Source organism: Rhinichthys klamathensis, unplaced genomic scaffold (assembly GCF_029890125.1).
Source record: "Rhinichthys klamathensis goyatoka isolate OS25496 unplaced genomic scaffold, OSU_Roscu_1.1 h1tg000301l_1, whole genome shotgun sequence".
Taxonomy (NCBI): domain Eukaryota; kingdom Metazoa; phylum Chordata; class Actinopteri; order Cypriniformes; family Leuciscidae; genus Rhinichthys; species Rhinichthys klamathensis.
This window is the reverse complement of record NW_026606820.1, coordinates 3,397,509-3,413,261: the sequence shown is the minus strand read 5'-3', so window position 1 is coordinate 3,413,261 and position 15,753 is coordinate 3,397,509. Positions and strand designations below refer to the sequence as shown.

The following is a 15,753-nucleotide window of genomic DNA, read 5'->3' as shown; positions in this document are numbered from 1 at the left end:
GCAGCAAGCACAGTAGACCTTTGAAAAGCCTTGCTGTGTGGATGTAGAATTGCACATACCTTACACAACACCTCAACAGGGGTCGACATCTTTTTCTCACTAATCTTCTCATACTTCTGTTTCTTTGTGGCAGCCTGTGGGCAAAAAATTAAACCATTGCACACTATGATCCAGTATTGACTGTTCATCAGTGTGCAATCCCAGTGCTGGGGGCCATAAATAACCCAGCTGTAAGATTTACAGCACTTTTTTAGGCACCACCTGTTAGCCTGTTTTTATACGGTCTAGCAATAATTAGTTGAAGGCTTTTCCCTGCACAGTAAAAACGAAAAATGAAATAGCAATATTCAGTTGCATTAAAGGTGCCCTAGAATTTGAAATTGAATTTATCTTGGCATAGTTAAATAACAAGAGTTCAGTACATGGACATGACATACAGTGAGTCTCAAACACCATTGTTTTCTCCTTATTTAAATGTCAGTTTTTTGAAAAACACCCCTGAAAAATAGGCGAATCTACACATAACACCGACTGTGACGCAACAGTCAGGATCATTAATATGTACGCCTCCAAAAATTTGCATGCCAGCCCATGTTCAATGCCAGGCGAAACTGCGCAGCCGAATCATCGTAAGTTCTGCAGGTGAAGAAACAAGCGAGGATCATAGGGAAAATGGCAGATCATGGAAACAAATGTTATGTTCCAGGCTGTGCAGGGGATGTGAGGACTTTTCATACCCTTCCCACAGAAAAAAAATGTCAACAGGCATGGTTGATGTTTACCTATAATCGGATAACGTTACCGCAACAGTTTAATTTGAAGTTGTTAGTTTGCTCTGCCCATTTCACCACGGACTTATTTTCTAACCTGGGACAATATCAAGCAGGCTTCTCTCAGCGTCTCATAGCCTACTGAAGAAGGGGGAATTCCAACTATATTCCCACAAGCGGTAAGTAGTGATTTTATTATTGATCATTTACACTGTTATCTAGATCCAGCGCAAGATCCTAGTACAGTAACAATAGCAAACTCCAAGTAACGAGCATACATAACTAAATAGTATGACAAAGTATTTACACTGAGGTTAATATTTCTTGCCCGTGTTGTCATAAACCTACAAAATAATACTGTAGATACATATGTAAATTCCCTTTTGTCAAAAATGTACTTTCGTCTATTTCATCAACACGTCAGGGGCTAACTATGTTAGTTTAGTTGCTCACAGATAATGTAGCTCACTCGATCCTTCTAGCTAACGTCACATTCTCCACCACACAAGTTGAAGCTATATTTATTTGACAAGGCATCTAACGTTAGTCCATTTGTTAAAATGTTTTAATTTTTGAAAACTGATGTATGATTATTTTGCACACTTGTATTTCAGAGTGTGAAGTGAAACACTGAAACAGCCAATCAGAGCAGAACTCATTACTATTCATGACCCTTCCAAATAAGGTAAAAACAGACCATTTCATTCTAGGGCCAATTTCTAGAGTTGAAAATGGACCTGTAAAACCATTTAAACATTTTAAATGCCCTTACATAAGCCACACACCCTCTATGTAGATAGAGACTAAATTAAAATATTTCAACACATTCTAGGGCACCTTTAAGGACAATTCACATGCTCCAATTACATATAGACAGTATTTCTAAAGGTTCATATTTAACATGACCTAAATTTAAACCATAAACAGCAGAAAGGTCACTGACATGCTTTTCAAAAAGAAATCCATATAAAAGACATACTGTGTGCATTCGGTCCTGCTTACCTTCAGTCCCTGCCATGGCAGGCTGGTTCTGTTGAAGTACATCAGCACGTATCCTAGTGACTCCATGTCATCTCGACGACTGTTAAGCCGAAATAACATTAAGTCAAGCCAAAGGGCTTTTAAGCATGTCTGAGTGCAGTTCATTCATTTATATATATATATATATATATATATATATATATATATATATATATATATATATATATATATATATATATATATATATATATATATATATATATATATATTAGGGGTGGAACGGTATATGTATTCGTATCGAACCGAAACGGTACGGGCGTCACGGTTCGGTGCACGAATTTACACGGAGAATACACGGTATAAAAATAAAAAAAACTCGCGTGCAAATTAATTAATGTAATGCGGAACTACTGTTAGATACGCGGGTTCTTTAGGGACACATAATCTGTACCATCGGCTTAGCTCTGAACGCGCGTTCACTTCAAACGTTGGCTTTATACGCGCGTCCTATTCGCTTTGGACTAGCGTCGAACTAGACGCGAATTTGACGCTCTATTCGCGTTTGTTGTGACCGTGACCGCATAATGAACAGGCTGCGATGTCAAGATTGCAATGCTGGAGTGTGTGTGTGTGTGTGTGTGTGTGTGTGTGTGTGTGTGTGTGTGTGTGTGTGTGTGTGTGTGTGTGTGTGTGTGTGTGTGTGTGTGTGTGTGTGTGTGTGTGTGTGTGTGTGTGTGTGTGTGTGTGTGTGTGTGTGTGTGTGTGTGTGTGTGTGTGTGTGTGTGTGTGTGAGTGAGAGAGAGAGAGAGAGAGAGAGAGAGAGAGAGAGAGAGAGAGAGAGAGAGAGAGAGAGAGAGAGAGAGAGAGCGAGAGAGAGGGGCGCGCGGGCGCGATCGAACTGTGTGTGTGTGTGGGGGAGTGTGAGAGAGAGAGGCGCGAGATCGAACAGTGGAAACATAAAAAACATAGGCCTACTCCGTCATTTTGTTCATACAGATCATTAAACCTGCAAAGTGTTTACTTATATTTGTGTACACTCGCAATAAAACACAACATTGTGCTTTTGTCACACTGTAAACTCTTGTCAAACTGTAACCTACAACTGTCACGCAACCAAAATCACACACACACACACACACAGTTTTAAAAGCAAAACATTTATCCAACTCCATTTCAAAACAGTCTGTGGGTCCCATCTTTTGGACATTCGTCATATTGCATTGGTTTTCATTTCTTGTCCTCGGAGCACTAATCTTACACATTCTACATTCATTAAAAAAAGAAAATCGAATGTTTTTAATGGTAGTATTATTTTATACATGCAGAAATCAATTATTTATAATTCAGATGAGAATAATGTTACATTGTCAACTAATAATGTTAATTAAAATTAAGGAAAACAAATATATTGATCTGAAATATAGCAAAATAATTTTAAATTAATAGTACAATTACCAAACATATCGCAAGGTCTTTTTGTCTTTTTATTAATTTAATTAATAAACTAATTAATTATATAAAACTATTGTCAGTGCACTACAAATAAACTGGTTCCATGCCTTTATTAATAAAACTTATTTTAAAAATACAATGCCTTCATTTTTGTTTTGCTTTTCCCTCCATTGTACCGAAATCGTACCGAACCGTGATGTCTGAACCGAGGTATGAACCGAACCGTGACTTCTGTGTACCGTTCCACCCCTAATATATATATATATATATATATATATATATATATATATAAATAAATAAAAAATTATTGCATAGAATATAAGCAGGGGGTGATTGAGTAAAGCACCCCCTAAATGAACTTGTTGACCACTGACATGCCACTCCTCCAGTAAAGGGCAAGCAAGCAAAGCCTATCAAATCACTTTTCAGATTGCAAAATGTCACGATTATGAATTAAAGGTGGTGCGACTTTTTGTAAAAGACCTCAGAGTTGAGGGCTTAGTAAGCTTTTTTCAAAGATATTAACACTTATTCTGCAAGTATGCAAATATAAATGCTGTTCTTTTGAATGTTATATTCATTAAAAAAAACGTAACTACGTATCAGAACGGTGTTCAACATTAAAAAGAAATGTTTCGAGCACAAAATCATCACAGAATGATTTCTGAAAGATCATGTGAGACTGAAGACTGGAGTTATTACTGCTGAAAGTTCAGCTTTGCCATCAAAAGAATAAATTACACAATGCATTAAAATAGAAAATTCAATAAAATTGTTAGAATATTCTCAATATTACAGTTTATTGTATTTGATTAATGCAGCCTTGGTGTGCATAAGGTTCAAACGTTTTGAAGATTTCAAATTTGTCTAATTTAATAGATTTTATCCCTGACTAATCCATTACATAATTACTAACTCCATTACTTTGAAATAACAAATTCAAGCACAATGAGCAAAATTAATAAATTGACAATTGATGGTCATATAAATGGAGATGCACCGATTGCAATTTTCTTGGCCGATTCAGATTTTTTTTGCAAGTGTGACCTGCAGAAACTGATTTTTACCGAATCCGATTTTCTTTCTAAGAACTATAATTGACTAGCCTAGTTAAAACCAGACCATTCTCAGTTGTAAATGAGTTATGGTCTGGCAAAGCTTCATAGACAAAACATTTCCAAAGGGGCGTCACCAACGGACGTAGCTCAAATGCCTCTGGGTGCAATTGGATAGACCTAAAACAATTCAGAGATGACGCATGCAGAGCAACGTTCGTCTGTTATAGAACAACTTAGTTCGAATAAATGAGCAGACACTGATTAGCTACTTGCTCTACGTTTATTTAAAATTAACAGCAAGACAACTAGAAGTGAATGTGCTTTCCATTAAATAAATCACACACAGTAAACAACACCTTAACAAAAAAGACTTTGCAATTTAGACTACATGCTCGGGCAGATTCGGCTTGAAGTCGTTCATCCACGGACACGCGCGCTGTTACAAAAAAAGCCGTGCACACAGCCAAGCGAAATGGGGTCTTGCGCACCGAACGTGTCATTTTTGCCGCGCACACCTTCGCGCTCGTGCGGACGCGTCAAGTATAAACAAGGCTTTACTCCGTGTCAGCGCTCTGATCGGTAAAGGGGCAGATATGTCAGACCTCATCTCCAGCAGTAGCAGCCTCCGAAGCACCACTAACTCCGCCTCCGTTTCCCTCGTAAGCTGATATTAGTATTTAAACATTCTCTATGATAAAAAACGTTTGTGGAAAAAATATTTTAATAACATGGTTTTGGCGGTTATAGCACAATCTGCTTCACCGTCGCTGTGCTGTCGTCATCGTGTAAAGCCCGCCCCAACGTTTCTGATTGGTACCGCGATTTCGACGGATTAGAAATGGGCTTGAATGAGCTCTTTGCTAGACTAACTTGTATAGCAAATCTAAATTTCCCGGAAGTTGTCTGGGTTTTCCCAGGCTTATAATTGACAGCTTATACAAACAAATATCTACTTTTCTTCAATGCAATTTTTTTTTTCATAAAAAACAAAAACTAGTAAAAAGTCAGTAATAAAATAAGAACAAATAAACAAATTGCCAACAACCGCACAAATACGGCTTAAAGTTTTTCAGGTTGGTCTAACAGTAGGTTGGTGTTCAGATAAGAAATAATACAGAAATTAATCAAATGTAAAATAACACTGGAAAGTCTTCATTGTAAAAATTAAATAGAGATTAAGTTTCAACGTTTTTCAACGCGTTTTTTGTGTTCACACCCAAGCGATTTTCGCTGACGTTGAGCCGAGTGAACATGCAAATTCATTCCCCGACATTAGATGGCGCTTAATGTAAAACAGAAATAGTCCTATTTTGTAGTCGCTGTCGCGTTTGTCATATAGTTCTTTATGTTCCGACACCAACGAGACCAGCAGCTCTATACATTCATCTTGCCTTGCATCTTCCTCGTCTTATTTCTTCCCAGCAGTGTAGACCATAGATATCCATAATAAAGTCCATTGGCCAGCAGCGCGGACGAGACATCTAGCCTTTATTATGGATATCTATGGTGTAGACACTACTTGGCGCATCTTCACCGTTACGTTTGTGTGCTCGGCAAGACCGTTTTGTGTTTGAGCGCCCCCAAGTTGTGTTTTACTGTAACTTCAGAAGCTCCAGACACGTGAGCAAAAGCACCAATCTCATTGGTCGGATAGTTTTTGACGCGGCACGTCAAACCAAAGACCTGAGGCGTTTTAAAAAAAAAATTACGCTTTTACCCGTGGCGTTTTTCACGGTGTGCACACTCACATTGGCGCCCTTTGTTTAGTCACGAGGCGTTAAACGTCGGCGAATATCGCGCGCGTATAACTTTAGCCTACGAGTGCACGGATTAGAACCACTGATCTATATAATGAGATGTTCCTGATTCACCATCGTCCGTCGCGTCTGGCCTCTGAAAAAAGCTTTTAGGGCTGGCCAGGGCCAGGCAGGCCATATTTGAAACATCTCACTCAATCGTTCGTTGTTTAGGTCTACATGCGATGTTTAATAACTTTCAAACGGTACAGCCTGTTCCTTTATTACATAGCCAAAGGTCGGTGTATTTTTGCTTTATACATTTTAGGCTTATTCTCAAATTCATATTGTGTTAGGAGGGCGGGATTATTACGCAATTTTAATCGGACAATTTGACCGGAGAGATTTAGTTTTGTCGGACATTTTATTTTTTTCCCGTCCAATGTCCGGTAATTACCGGACAACGGAAACCCTGTTATGAGCAATACAAGCACTAATTAACTGGGCGAACGAGACAAGTGAGTGAGAGGAGTGACTTCTAGTGCGTGTCATTTCTCCCGTTGGAAAGAGAGCTAGAATGCTCAGCTGACGTTATTGCCTGTGCCGCTGACAACAAAACAGACTAGCTCGGAATCAGAAAGATGTGAGACTGACCGGCCGTTTACCGGCTGATTCCGGTCTCTGTACGGCCAATCGGTGCATCTCTACATATAAAGGATGTTTAGGCAGGAGCGCTCACCTCTGCTCGATGCCCAAGTGTGCGTTGATGCTGGCATAGCGAGCTGTGCCTGTGAGATTTTTGTCTTCTCTGTAGGGTATGTGCTGTCGTGTCCTGTTGTCTCGGTATTTTTTGGCCAGACCAAAGTCGATGAGGAACAACTATATAAATAAAGTAAAAAGAGAAGCACAAACACTGACATTTACTTTTTAGAACTGACTGCAAACAAGAAAAATAACTTTATTCTTAAATTTTCTTCCAACTTCCTTCTGTGTGCTGTCTGCCCTATTACCTGGAGCTCAGAACAAAAACATGACATCCAGCAGCTGTAGTCAATGAAGCAATGGGGTCAGAGTCTACAACGCAAATTAAGTTTACTGGGAAAGGAAACACACCCTTTATCCAAGCAGCGATGTAAGAGTCAGCTCTACGAGCTTGTCATTGACTAAAATATCATTCTCATTAGTGGAAAGCCAGTCAGATCCAGTGTCCCCAACACACACCTACAGGCCGCAGTCCCTGCAAAAGTGCCTCACCCAACTGGTTTTTCACTGAGGTAGCAGCCATATTGTAATGCATCCACTCAGCCGTGCCACTGTTTGCTTGGCTCAACTAGGGATTTGAAAAGTATTTCCTCTTGTCAAGGCAATTAGTTACGCCAACCATGCAATTCCACTTAGACCTTTCTATTAGGTCAAGTCAGGAGAAAAGAGGTACACACAACCAAGGCTTACTATAGATCCAAAAAAAATGATTTACAACCTTGTTCAACTTTTTTTTTTTAAATGTGTAAAAACAATACCCTGAAAACAAGTGTAGCAAAGACACCTAAAAGAGCACCCCCAGAAATGGAAAACAAATTAGACTTAATGTATCAACAACCCATGATGCTTAACCATAAAGAGGAAGCATTAAATAAAGTGTTTTTTGGCCAAAATGACATACATTTTCAAATTATGTAAAATCCCTTCTCCTCTGAAATAGTCCAAAGTACAAGTACTTGGCTATCACTGTGAAAACCCATGCAAACATTTAATGCTATTTTAACTGACTTCAGTTAAACTTCAGGTATGACTTCAGGCACTGCGAACTAATGTTATATTCTATTTTATTTATCTGAATTCAACATTTAAATAAGCATCAGCATATATCTCAGGACATGAACATGCAACAATAAGCAACAGTTTAAAAAGCAAGTGTTTAAAAGGTCAACCCTGTCAATTCCAGGACAGTTTTCATGTGGGTTGTTGTGCAAATGGTTGCGAGCAAGGCAACATTCTGACAGCATAGTCCAATGTTAGATGGCTGGATCAGGAAACAAAAGCACTGCTAGTAAACTGACAGATGTGTTCTGCAACAAGAACAAGCACCCAATGCAGTGAAACTAGGCCAATCAAATTATTCTGTCACAAAGACTTTGATTACAAATCTCAGTAAGAGCACTGGGCATCGTCTATCTACAACTACTTTAAAAGGAAAAAAAGTAAATTCTCCTACACCAAATACATCATTAGCACTGATAGGGAATAGGATAAAGTAAGGGAATATTATGTTATGACAGAATAATTTTATAACTGACTAGGAATGAGAACAATCATCCTATTTTCGCTCGAAGTGACAAGTCCTTCACCTGCCTGTACAGAGATCTGGATTAGGAGTTTAATCTCTAGTTCTGTTTAGCATGTGTGTCTGGTTTAATGCCAACAAACGTTAATGGTTATTGTTGAAAATCAAAATTAAATGGGATAAAGAACTCCAAAAAAAAAAAAAAAAAAAAAATATTGGGCGATTAGGTGGTTGTGGTTTCAGACCTGGTTTAATCCTGAGAAAGATGGATCCTGAGAAGAACTAACAGCCAAGCTTCTTTTCCTCTTCCCCACTGGAGATTCTAAACACTGAACAGACAATAGAGGGTGCAGTGCATCAAACAGTATTGCTGACAACCGCACACGGCCAGCGCAGACAGGCAACACCAAGGCTCAGAAAAAGAACGCGAGGAGGAGCAGAGGGAGGGAAAGAGAAAGCCTAAGGCAATCCTTCAACCACCAGCAAGCTTCCTAGCTCAAACTCAGGAGGCTCTGCTAATGGCAGACATCTTCCCATAAGCCCAGGCTCAGATAATACCGATAGTTGTTTTTATTTCAGACCATATAATGCAGGGCCGGCTTGCCTCATCGGTTCTTGAGCCACAGAGGCAAACTGTACATGGCACCTCTGGCCACCCAACCCAGTGTTCTTCATGTCATCTATACCAATTGTCCCCAAGCCTGATTCTCTTTTTTGACTTTGCCAAGGCTTTATCCATAAACATTCGGCAGCATTTAACGCTAGCTGTGCCATACAGTACTTAACAGCTAAGCCCACTTTAGCATGAGGCGAACAAGACAAATGGCACAACTAGGGTTAAGAAGGGCAAACTCTAAAGGCCATTCACTACAATGGGCACTTGTTTTAAAATTAGGCATGAGAAGCTTTGAGAACAAATGCAACCAACCAAAACCGCCCCACCCCTTTAAACTCCTGTGAATAATAAATATTGCATTTTGAGTTTAACAGATGGTTGGACCACCTACAGTAAGGAAGAGGCTAGAATACTTTGGCATGTGGAGAGGCCAAATCAGGTAGGGATCATCAAAAAAAATGCATGCAGTTTAAGAGGTGCATGACTTAACCTAGATGTTAATGCAACAAAAAAAAAATGTTTTAGTTTAGTTACACAAGACAAGATGGGACAGCTTCGGTGGAAGTGACATTGAAGAGTTCAATAGAGCAGCCCAGGGTAAAGCAACAAAACAAGCCATTAGTTTACAATTGTGCCAAGCTGAGTACGGTTATCCACAATGACAGGAGAGTGGGGAGTGTGTGAGGACAGACTATTTTCAAACGTTCTGCAAAGCATAGTGCTTTTAAATGCGGGAATATTTGGATCCGAACCTTCTAAGTAAATCTAGGAAATTATGACTGCATGAAACATTAACAATTCTCTTGAACACTTCCATTTTTAGACTTACTCTCTCTTGTATTAAACTGATGTCACATGTTGACCTGCACCATTCTTGGTCAAGACATGTCCAAATGCTTTACTCTTTCCCCAAGTTAACAGTGTTATTCTTGAAAAAGGTTTTACTGGAGGCTGGATCAAGAGTGGTATTGATCGTATGAGGGATGTAAGCAGAGAGCAGTGGATAATGCTAGCTGATAGGCCTTTTGATTCCTCACCAAAGGACAGCGGGGTTTGCAAAGCAATAGCTAAATCAGATCTTCACATCGGCTGGCTACACTGCACTTAACTAATTTTTTTTCCAGGGTGGATGTCGACAGCTACACATCCAAAAGCAGAGCGTGTGCATCCAGTTTTAGCGAAAAAGGTGACGATTTCATGTGTATGTATAAAAATAAAAGCTTGAGGCTGGCATTCACACAGACACACAATGGTAAACATTTATTCCAGACAGCACTGCCAAAAATGGTAATACAGGCTTCACTGAAGTACCAAAATGTACCAGAATTTGTAGTGGAAACTGATCTGAACTGTTAGACGACCATCAGAGCTGGAAGGTCATTGTTTTATTTTGCAGATGCTTTAACTTTGCCAAATGTTGCCTGTCTGCAAGGGCTCAAAAATTATGAGTTATCTGAAACAAAATACAAATCAGGCAACTTCTGTACATTTGAATAGAGAAAAATAAAACTGTGCAAAGCACTTCAAAGGCTCTAAGTCGGAGGGAGAAAATTAAAACAACCACAACAAGTTACATATCATGCACAAGTTCCATTTGAGGAGTGAAAGACATACAATCCATGTCCACAAATGTCCACAGCCCAACCGTCAGGTGATTCTCAAACCATCAATAAGTTAAGCTGTAAACATTGTGTCTAAGGACTCACTGCGGTTTTATTAATCTGATCCTAAAAATTTCCCACTAAATATTCTTTGTACAACCCAGCCATCCCGAATCAGCAGAACGACATCAAACGTAACTATCACAGGCTCTCAAGCCAGTGTTCGTCCATGAGAAAGTCTCAATGTAACAGGAAACCTTAGTGATCTGCAGTTTTATTTGCAGTCAATCCTCCATGTCACTTTTAAATCAGACTGTCTTTCTCTAAATAAGGAAATGTTGAAAGTTTACCTTATTACAGTGACGGCCAATACCCATTAAAAAGTTGTCTGGCTTGATATCTCTGTGGATGAAATTTTTCGTGTGCACATATTCGATTCTGCTGATCATCTGTGAAAGCAAAACGACCAGGTTAAGATCATGCCACAGGACCATTCAATGTTTGTTATTATGACCCCTTATTTACACTGCACACGTCTGCGGCGCATTACTGCTCAGACACGGCCACCGGAGCTGATAGCGGCCACTAATAAATGCTTGTTAATACCAGCCGCGCCGCAGCACATCCCAGAAGTCTATTTTTGACGGACACCGCATCCAATCCGCACAGGCAATGTATGTGAAATATAGATATAAGATAATTGAGGACGTACTTTAAACGACTAAAACACAGCTACAAATCTTTTTTCCTTGGTGTTTATAACTGGATTTTTAAGTGTATTAAATTTGTCTGTAGGCCTGAGCACAACAAAGGTAGGGCATAGCAATAAACAACAATAAACAATAACACCAGACAAAACAACCAATTCGCCAACTAACCCATGGTACAACGTCAAAAATCAAGAAAGACAACGTTGGACAGGCAAATCTCGTCGTCTCACGAATCCACTTCGCTTATGAAATAGAGATGTGACGGTGAGGATATTTTCCCACCGGTTAATCGACGTGTGACAACACCGGTAATACCGGCAGGGCCATTTAAATAGCTAATTTAAAGGCAAACGTAAAATCCGCACGGGCAGAACAGCACCAGTCACGTAACTGAAAACTATGAAGACCGTGTGACCGGCCAACCAGTAAAAAAAAAAAAAAAAATACATTAAAGAAATGATTCCCTCTGATTTTCTGTTTCATTAATAAACGTTTCACTACTCGCAGCAGTCTCGCATGCGCTTTGAGCTCGTGTGAATTGCACGTAAAAAATGAAGTTAACGAACAACGCCGATCCATCAGGAAACGCCATAGGTCGCTGAATTTCACTGCGCTTCATGAAGTTTTTCTTTTGCGTGAAGAAGCCGTTCGCTGGAGATGTGTTAAAGATAGCGGAGTGCATTCATGATTATTAGGCTCCAGTTATAATAATCCTCCTGGCGCCGGGTCTGAGTGAGTCATTTACTCTCTTATTGTTCTTTGATTAACATAATGACACTTTAAGACCAGCCGCTGACAGAGACGCGATCTGACACTCGCCCCATTTTCTCACAAATCTCTACGTTCATTTAAGACTTTATTTAAATCATTTAAAACTGATCTTATGAGGACACTCGACAAATCCGACATTTTGGCATAATTTGTGTATAAATTATATTTGGCATAATGTGTGTTACGGTTTGTTCAAGCCCAAAAGAGAACTTGATACTACTGACGCGTCTTTTCTATTTGTGTGTGTGTGTGTGTGTGTGTGTGTGTGTGTGTGTGTGTGTGTGTGTGTGTGTGTGTGTGTGTGTGTGTGTGTGTAATAGGCAGGACTTACAGCGTGGTCTCTTTAGTCTTAAAATCATTCACATTAATAAGAGCGTGAACATACAACGCTGGTCAACGGGTAACAGAAAAAAAACAGATACTGCGTAATTGCGTTAAATACATTTTTTTTTTGCGGTGCCGCGGTGGGCAAGTGATGAAACCGGTGTTGCGACTGAACACCGTGTAACACCGACTACCGTAGCAAGCCTATTATGAAATGCTCGCTGTGCATTTGATGTGATTTGTGATTTGATCTCATGATGTGAGTTGGCACCGCGTGGAGGACGGAACAAAACCTTGTCGGATTCATAATGCGCCGCAGACGTGTGCAGTACAAATGAGAGGTATGTCAGGTAACCAGTTAACCAATCATTACCTGATCTGCAAGCATTAGGACAGTTTTCATTGTGAATCTGCGGGAACAGAAGTTAAAGAGATCCTCCAGACTTGGCCCCAGCAGGTCCATCACTAGGACATTATAGTCCTTTTCTTGGCCATACCACCTGAAAAACAGCATCACATATCAATAAACACCAGCAGATGACACTCAAGATTGCATGACAATCATTACAAAAGCAATAAAATTATGAAAAGATGTGCTTCTCTCAAAAAGAGCTGATCCTTCAAATCCATTCAGTGATGCATGAAACTTTGCTTACGTTTACAAGATGAGATTTAAGCACAAGAAAATTACAATTAAATTCAAACGAAGTTATATTCAGACAATAAAGCATGAATCTTATCAGTTAAGGAAGTGCCAGAGTTATGCGGCACACCCTGTGGACAATGGCATCTAATATATCCAGCTTGGTGACATGACTGTAATTATATAACACGTTATATATACACGTTCCTGCCAACTTTTGAGTTTAGCTTGGAGTGAGACTTTTCCGATGGGGGGGGGGGCGGGGGGAAATGACATTCTCCAACTTGGGGGGTTGATGACATTCTCCAACGTGGGGGGGGGAGGTGGATGCTTGCACACGCAAAGTCTCTCGCTCGCTTTACCACTCTGCCGTGCGCGCGCACTACGCGGTTTGGAGCACAATCTCTGTCTCGCGTGCGCTTGCTCTAGATTACGGGAGATTTTAACTACTTTGCGGCATAACTAGTCAATCACGAGTGGCTCAACAAGTAGATATATAGATAAACTCATCTTCCAGGCATTTGACCGACCAGGTTGACACTTCAGCGTGAGAAATCGGGGGTGTGGCGTGTGAAACCAATCCAATGCGTGAGACACTGGCTATTCTTTAATCAACCACTTTAGACACTTCTAGCATGGATGGGCCCCTCAGGACAAAAAAAGTAGAGTATTAGGGCAATGCTTAAATAGTTTATGGCAAAAGCCTGCTCAGAATCAACCAAATATTAGTGAAGCTACGACAACATGGACTCTGATACACAGCTCAGCAGGTGGAGGTTCAAAAGAGTCACACATTTAGTGAACATTGCTACAGCAGTCGCCAAGCAACCATCATGCAAGAGGGTCTCCTAAACAAAGAGGTATTGTGGAGACACAAGGTGCAGCAGTAGACTAGTGTCCATTCGGCCGACTATGCCAGCAAAACAACATCTACCATCACAAAGACAATACAAATGTACTTTGACCCACAAACTGGTTTCTAATCCATGCGATGCTTATAGGGGCCTGCTTACACCTGGTCACTAGGCTTGCTACGGTAGTCGGTGTTACCGGTGTTCAGCCGCAACACTGGTTTCATCACTTGTCCACCGCGACACCGAAAAAAAAAATATATAGCCTATATTATAGGCATATATTTATATATTTAACGCAATTACGCAGTATCTGTTTTTTTCTGTCACCCGTTGACTACCGTTGTATGATCACGCTCTTATTAATGTGAACGGTATTAAGCGCAACAAGACTAAAGAGACCGCGCTGTCCTGCCTACACACACGCGCCCGACCCACAGAAAAGACGCGCGTCAGTATCGAGTTCTCTCTCGGGCTTGAACAAACCATAACAAACACAAATTATGCCAAAATGTCAGTTTTGTCGAGTGTCCTCATAAGAGCAGTCTTAAATGATTTAAATAGTCTTAAATTAACGTAGAGATTTGTGAGAAAATGGGACCCGTGTCGATCGCGTCTCTGTCAGCAGCTGGTCTTAAAGTGTCATTAAAGTTAATCAAAGAACAAAGGTAAGAGAGTAAATGACTCACTCAGACCCGGAGCCAGGAGGATTATTACACCGGCAGCCTAATAATCATGAATGCACTCCGCTATCTTTAACACATCTCCGGCTTCTTCGAACGGCTTCTTCACGCAAAAGAAAAACTCTTCATGAAGCGCAGTGAAACGACCTATGGCGTTTCCTGATGGATCGAGGTTGTTCGTTAACTTAATTTTATACGTGCAACTCGCGTAGCCATATGACACTGACAACGTGCTGACAGACAGGACCGAGCAGGTAATATTTAATATGAAACAAAGTCTCAACTTTCAAATTTGGTCAGTCAAAGAAAATTAAACAATAGGCCTACCGTTTTGTGGCTCTAATGTGTCGTGAGAGATTGCCTCAGTTAAAGACAAGTTCAAATCCACCGACGCTAATGTATATAAGTGAAAGTGAAGTGCACACTGCTGCACCAGCTTTTTATAAGCGATGTAAAAAAAATTAGTTTCGTTTTCAAATGCGCACAATAACATTCAGCGCACAATAACAAAACAGTGTTGCTCCACACTATCACCATTATGCATGCATGCCCGTGCAAACGCGCGCATTTTACATGTGCCTTTAAATGAGCGATTTAAAAGTCCCCGCCCGTGATACCGGTATTACCGGTGTTGTAACACATCGATTAACCGGTGTGAAAAAATCTTCACCGTCACATCCCTACTGGTCACTTCATGCGTTTTTACTGATCGAATAACTATCCAATTTGTTAAAACGGTTCCACTTAGCGATATATGTGTCTCCTCAAAACAAATATAAATATGATCTTCAATTCCCGCTCTATATGCTAATTTAACGGTGTTCACGTCAACAAATCAACCGATATGAGCTGCATTTTTTTTATCGTCAGCTGATTTCAAGATCAAAGACTGCAATATGGAAGAAAGCAGCATCAGCACTGGTAAGATCATTTAGTCTTACTACTTTTAATGAATATGATTGTGTTTTGAGCATCTGCGACTTTGTTTCATTAGAGGCAGTTTGCACATTGCTTGATGCATTGGCTACTCATCTTCAGCGATGCGTGCTGCAGTAGCGCTGTCATATCTGGCTATAGCATGTCATAAAGCCTATATCACGCTCACACGTTTATTTTTTTTAACATTTTGGGAGTAAAACTTACATATGTGGTTTCAACAACCAGATGCATTTACACTTGTCCAGATTCGTCTGGAATGCGTCTCAGATGCATCTCCTGAAGTGGCTTGAGTGATCGGATTTAAATACGTCTCGAACGCATTTCGGAGGGCGCT

The 15,753-nt window shown here is 40.2% G+C and overlaps 1 protein-coding gene across 4 annotated transcripts in view; it reads right to left on the bottom strand.

Moving 5' to 3' along the window:
• Positions 1–15,753, bottom strand: part of csnk1a1 (casein kinase 1, alpha 1) — a 48,709-nt gene that overhangs the window by 25,508 nt on the left and 7,448 nt on the right. For 3 of the 4 annotated variants that reach the window (XM_056270325.1, XM_056270326.1, XM_056270327.1), the window contains exons 3-8: positions 12,677–12,803; positions 10,849–10,947; positions 8,527–8,610; positions 6,737–6,876; positions 1,773–1,851; positions 60–134 (exon numbers count right to left, since the gene is read on the bottom strand). In XM_056270325.1, coding sequence (XP_056126300.1) covers positions 60–134; positions 1,773–1,851; positions 6,737–6,876; positions 8,527–8,610; positions 10,849–10,947; positions 12,677–12,803 — 604 coding nt within the window. The remainder of the gene's footprint in view (positions 1–59; positions 135–1,772; positions 1,852–6,736; positions 6,877–8,526; positions 8,611–10,848; positions 10,948–12,676; positions 12,804–15,753) is intronic. The other variant, XM_056270328.1, reaches the window with a different exon arrangement.